At 31.6% G+C, this 6722-nt stretch overlaps 1 protein-coding gene across 1 annotated transcript; it reads right to left on the bottom strand.

Moving 5' to 3' along the window:
• Nucleotides 1-200: 200 nt before the first annotated feature.
• Nucleotides 201-4273, bottom strand: HELRODRAFT_177743 (hypothetical protein; the record flags this gene model as incomplete). Its single annotated transcript, XM_009025900.1, has 3 exons — nucleotides 201-395; nucleotides 1707-2651; nucleotides 3335-4273. The coding sequence occupies 3 exons, from the start codon at nucleotides 4271-4273 to the stop codon at nucleotides 201-203; spliced, it is 2079 nt and encodes a 692-aa protein (XP_009024148.1).
• Nucleotides 4274-6722: the final 2449 nt, after the last annotated feature.

The following is a 6722-nucleotide window of genomic DNA, read 5'->3' as shown; positions in this document are numbered from 1 at the left end:
TGACAGAAAAAAAATAAGTCAGGAGATCAAAAAAGTAACAAACTACTTGTGCAGACCACCTTAACTAATTAAAGTTCGTGTGCAATGTACAAAACACAAAGTAGACAAGTCGTTAAATAGAATTAAACATAATAAAAATATATATATACATACACACACATACACACATATACACACACATACATATATATAATAACATCTTAAACATCGACGGACATGGACATAACTTCGCTCTTAGCATAATGCTTAAAGTGTTCAATTGTAAGTTGCAATTGGTTATGCATAGCCAAAGCGTTCCAAAGTCTAACTCCCTTAGCAACCCAACTTCTATCGTAAGTAGAAGTTCTAACTTTTTTTGACATCAACATACCATGTTGTCTGGTGGCCGATGTGATCTTACAAAAAACATTTAGGTGCTTATAATCGTTATAAGAAAGAATTTTATAAAGAAAAATCAGAAGAATGTAATTGTGTAATTGATCAAACCTAAGAATTTTATGACTTCGGAACAAATGATTGGTGTGATCACGATAACTTAAGGAGAAACACAGGCGTATAAAACTCTTTTGCAGCACAATGATCTTATTGATTAGATATTTACTTGCGGATCCCCAGAAAACATTCCCATACAGCAGATAGGGATATAGAAAAGAATAATAAAGCATCATCATTGTTTCAGTATCCAATCTGTTTCTCGCTTTAAATAATACTCCAATAACTTGATACAATTTATTGACTATTTTGTTAACGTGATTGGTCCATTTTAAATCACTTTGAAGTATAACCCCCAAAAATTTTATCGATTGCACTCTTGGGAGCACAGTGCCCTGAATGAACAATTTATTTTTTTCTAGAATTTTGTTATTAGTACTTATTTTAGGGCCAAATATAATATAACATGATTTACTTAAGTTCAATGCCAATTTATTTTTCAAAAACCAATCACAGAATTTTTGGAGCTGACGATTCATTTCTAGGAACAATTCATTTGGGTCTTTTCCCGACAAAAAAATATTGGTGTCGTCGGCGAACAGGATTGTAGTACATTTATCTGACATTGAAAAAATATCATTTACAAAAATTATAAATAATAGGGGGCCGAGTATCGAACCTTGGGGCACCCCTGTTTGAATTTTAAACGGAGGAGACACTACATTATCAACTGAAACAAACTGACTCCGATCAGATAAATACGACCTGAACCAGTCAAACACAACTCCACGAAAACCGTACATCGACAACTTTTGTAGCAAAATTTCGTGATCAATTACATCACAAGCCTTTTTTAGGTCAATGAAAACACCTAGGCTAAATTTTTTCTTATCGAAACCCTCCAAGAGAGACAAATGCAACTCGGCAATGGCCTTCTCAGTTGAAGATTTTGGGACAAAACCATATTGATGTCTATTGATCACGCTATGCTCAATCAGATAATCCCACATGCGATTGAACATTAGCTTTTCAAAAATCTTGGAAAAAACCGGCAGTATTGAGATTGGACGGTAGTTTTCAAAAAGAGTCGGGTCACCACCTTTAAAAACCGGTATTACTTTAGCCATTTTTAAATCATCAGGGAATTTGCCCATTTTAATAGAATCGTTAAATAGTTTTGAGATTTGACTAGCAACATGAAAAACAGTATGTTTGAGGATCTTAGTAGAAAGAAAATCACAATCAAAACTATTTTTCAAATTCAAATTGCCAACGGCCGAGACAATCTCATCCGGAGTTGTGTCTCGTGGAATAAATATTGGGTTATTAGAAACCACATATGGACCGACATTTGAAATGAACTGACCATCGCCTAAAATTTTATTGATATTTTTACCTATCTCAACAAAAAATTTATTCAACCCTGTAACGGTGCTCAATTTAGCAGTTTCACTGGCATCATTTGAGAACAATTTATTGCATGATTTTTTTGACCCCAAAATTTCATTAATTATCCTCCATCTGTGTTTTGTTCCAGGTTGATTTTTTAATTTATTTTCAAAATATTTTTTTTCCGTGAATCTTTTGACATTTATAAATTTATTTTTAACCTTATTATATGCATTTTTATTTGCAGGGGATGGATTGTGTAGATGCCTTTTGTAAAGAACATTTTTATACAAGGAAAGATTATAAAGATCGATATTCATCCATGGCCTTCGGAAGCGATTTTTTTTATTCACCAATGGCAAAGCTAGATTGATGCAGTTTAAATAAGTCTTTAGGAAATTCTTAAAATTTGATTCAAAATCGGACCCGTAATCAGACATGTTCCACTGGATATTCTGTAATAAACAATTTGCTTTTTTTAGGTTCTCAGAACTAATCAAACGGGTTTTAATGTAAGGGTTTTTGCCACCGACAGCCTTAGCATTCAATGGTATGCAAAGAAAAATAGGTAAATGGTCAGAAACATCGCTGTATAGAATTCCTTTCGGGCAGCCGCCGATGCCATAATTAGTAAAAACATTATCGATCGTTGACGAATGGCTTGATGTTATTCTAGTCGGTTGGTTGATAATTGGATGCAAATTAAATTGAGCCATAAGATTTAAAAACGATAATGATGCCTGGTTTTTTACAGCCAAATCAATGTTAAAATCCCCAAGTATAAAAACATCACTACTGACATCGTCTTTTAAAAGTTCATATAAAAATTCCTGCATTTTAGATAAGAAATTATCCAATTTATAATTTGGTGGCCTATAAATACAAATGATTATATTTTTTTTATTGACAGAGGCAAATTTAATTCCGACCCATTCAAACAGGTCGGAACTGAGAGAAAAATTACAATTTAAATTTTCGTACGCTAAGTTTTTATCAATTAAAAAACCAGTACCCCCACCCCTTTTACCCACCCTATTTTTCGCAACTAGACTATGGCATGGAAAATACGATAGTATAGGGCCATAGTTAGTGTCATCATTTAGCCATGTTTCACTTAAAGCAACAATTTGAGGGATATTAACATATAATTGAAAACCATTAATCAACAGTGCCAAATCATCAGCATGCGCAGTCAAACTTCTGACATTTATATGCAGTAAAAATAAATTAGAGTTATTGTTAGCTGAAACATTTAAAAAATCGATAAGTTCACAGAAAACAAAATAATGACTAATGTTATTTGGCATATAGTATTCACAATTTACAATAGCATCCACATCATCAAAATTGTTCAACACACATGATCCATCAACATCCAAAACAATTGGCATAGTTTCATCCTCATCTGCATCATCCATATCAACGACATCAGAAGCAACACAAACATCATAAGACACCGCATCACACCAATTCATCGCTCTACCACTAGCAGGATTCATATTCATTTCTTGACCATCGGTAATTTCATGATCTTCCATCTTCCTGGAGGACCCCTCACCCTGAACAAAAAATCACCACTTGCTGCCTCTTGTTTTCTAGCCTCGTCCACCAAACTCTTTAGTTCAATTCTTTGATCTTTGGTTAAGTCATGGCTGAGGCTAATATTACCAAATTCATTGTTTAACAGTTTTAGTCTCGAGAGATTGCTCATTATAAGGGCTTTAATTTTTATGTTGTCCATTTTAATCAGCAATGGCCTATTTGAGTTTTCCTTTTTCTTCCCCAATCTTAATATTTTAATGACATCCTTGTCATTTACAGCATCATCTGTCAAATGCTTAAATATTTGAATGATGCGCTTTTTGTCATCACCATGTTCTGACAGTCGGAACAACATAATATTTCTTTCTTTCTCTTTAGCCTCAGATGCCTCGACCAGTGTCTTCTGCACATTTTTGAACTCAACGCTGACTGCTTCCTTCGTCTCGATCATCTCCTTTTTTAACGCTTGGAAACAGTCGTTTATCACCTCATCATTTAACTTCACAACATTTGTAGTCACAACATCTTTTAGAGTATCTGCATAAGATTTTTTAAGATTTTCCTGCAGCACCACAATCCTGTCATCAATACTTTCGTTATCATCTCTGCTGTCAAGTTTGTTTTGAACAATCTTTACCTGATTACTGAGTGAGACGTTGCTTTCTTGCAACTTTCTTATCTCCTCTGTCAACTCACTTAGTTGTTTATTCGATCTAAACATGTCAATATGTTCAAGGCAGTTTTTACATATCCAGACGAAATTAACAGCCTGCAGGAGTTCTTTTGTTGTTGGTTCAGTTACTCCACTACATTTCCAATGCATAGTCACTGAACTACATAATTTACATTGTAACGAATCCTTTAAAGTCGCATTTCCATTGCAACTCTGACATTTATTTCTGCCTGCCATCAATTAAAACAACTCAAAACGTAAACACTGGACATGCAAATTTAAACTGCACTTATGTTCGACTTTAACGTTAGTATCAGTCTACAATCAAAACAAATTTCACAACTCTTAGGAGTGTATGTACAGAACTATAAACAGCTACAGTAAATAACCAGCCTAAATTATTTGCCTTTCAATTCAAACTATTAAAGATTAAATTTAAAACTAAATTTTATATTATTCAAAAAATAAATTATATATTCATAATCCCCTTAATTTTGTCTATAAAATGAACACAAATTTAGCAATTTAACTTTGAAAAAAAACGCTGAAAATTAAGAAATACGACGAGTAATCTAAATGCGTCCGATACATAATATATGCAAGGGAGTGTTTGATTGATTTATCTCATAGTATTGTATACATGAGAAAAAATCCGATTAAGCCAACCTTCGGCTTCAGTAAGCCACTGTTTTTTACCTGACAAAAGCAATTTCCATATTTATACTGACAAAAATAATTGTGATATGAATATATTGATTTATTTAAAGCATTATATGTACAACAAAGTGCTATCGTAAGAGTTCTATGAAACCCTGTAAGCCACTGCTGTAAGCCAACGTATGATTTCAGCAGCCAGTTTCTTATGAGCACCAGCAGAATGTAAGATATTCATTGAATATAATGAAGATAGTTGTTCAAATAACAACTTTGATTTATTTAGGCCGTTTATTTCATAAGCAAACCAATTTTTAACATGATCGAATTGTGTAAAAAAAAGGGTGACTATAGTTCAATCCTACTAAGCCAACCTTTGGCTTCAGTAAGCCACCGGATTTCACCGGACCAAAAGCAATTTTTATATTCAAATTAACAAAAAAAATATAATAATACATAATTTTATTAATCATTATTAAAATTAAATAGAATTAATACAATGTTTTAAGCATATTAAATCAAGTAAATATTTCATTTAGCTTGCTCGTTAAAATCCATGCAATTTCGTAAGCCAACAATCCAAGCACGACAAATAGCCCGACCGATAGATCGAATTGATCGATTAGTCCTATTACTCTAGTTATGTGGTTTGGAGCAAGGGGAGACATTACTGAAAATAATTAAAAGTTGAAAAAATTGAGGTTCTTTGCATATCCTTGCTTCAACCCATAAGAAGGTGTTGTATGCTGGTAAATAGGCCTCCTCTTGATACAAACACATACATACAATGATGTTGTTGAAAATATTATATTTATTACAAATTACAGTAAAATAGCAATTATTCAAAAGCTAAATAGCATAAACTGTTTAGAATGAACTAAATTTGGTAGGTGTGTTTGTTTAATTAACCTGTAAATGAAAATGTACTACAGTTTAATAATGATTTGAATTAATTTATGTATATAAATTTAAAGATTTGTCCTAAAATGGTATAATGAATATTGCAAAAATACAAAAAATAACATTACAAGAAGCAAAATTATCTGAATCACGATGTTATTGACAGATTTATAGTTTTATTTCATTTAAAACTATATATTCTCCATTGGATAGCATTTTTCTTAGAGTATTGTTAGCTTTGTCGTCATGAAATAGTCCCAGGAATCTATTGTTTGAACATTTGAACAGCAATGTTATATTAAAGTAACTCGTTGTTCTGAGCTGTCTTAAACACACCAATGAATTCGATTGCATTTCTAAATGTCAATTGACCATTTGGGCCAAATGTCAATTGACCATTTAGACAAAGACATCTTCAGTTGCGTTTGCCAGTCTGGCTGATTTGAACGATGTTGCCTGTATCAACAGAAATGTTTCCAAAATCAATTGAAACATCAATTTTTCGACAGAATACAGCTTTTCTGGATATAATGGAGACGCTTCTAAATCGTTTTTGATACAAAAACTGCGTGAATCTTATAATTTTTTTTGCTTAATGACGAATGAAAAAGCGAAGCGAAACACACTACACAGAAAGTTGTCATGGTTCTATTTCTACTAAATAAAAATAATATTAACCATATCAAATTATTAAGATTTATTTATTAAAGTGTATATATAAAAATATCTATCTAGAATATTATACCAGAACTGTTTAAAAAGCATTTTCAAAAGTATATATTAAAAAAGTAATCTAGAAGTATTTAAAGTTGGTTAATATTAAGTATACTAGCTCACTGTTTCAATAAGCGTGTCTACAGTATATTATGAAAGTATTTTATAAGATACTTTAAGGTATCAAATAAAGCATCTATAACATACACAAAAATATTTAAATTACTTTAAATTAAATTATTTTAAAGTATATACCAAGGTAAAAACGTAATTAAAAGTATTTAGAAATAAAAAAATGTAATTTAACGTATTTGATGGTAATATAATTTAAAGAAATATAAGTATATCTGTTTCAAATATCAACAATGTACATCAAGTTTTCTAAAAAGTACTTAGAAGCATTCAAAATGTTTTTCTC

Source organism: Helobdella robusta (assembly GCF_000326865.2).
Source record: "Helobdella robusta unplaced genomic scaffold HELROscaffold_44, whole genome shotgun sequence".
Lineage (NCBI taxonomy): Eukaryota > Metazoa > Annelida > Clitellata > Rhynchobdellida > Glossiphoniidae > Helobdella > Helobdella robusta.
The sequence above is the reverse complement of the archived record's forward strand: the minus strand, read 5'-3'. Positions and strand labels throughout refer to the sequence as shown.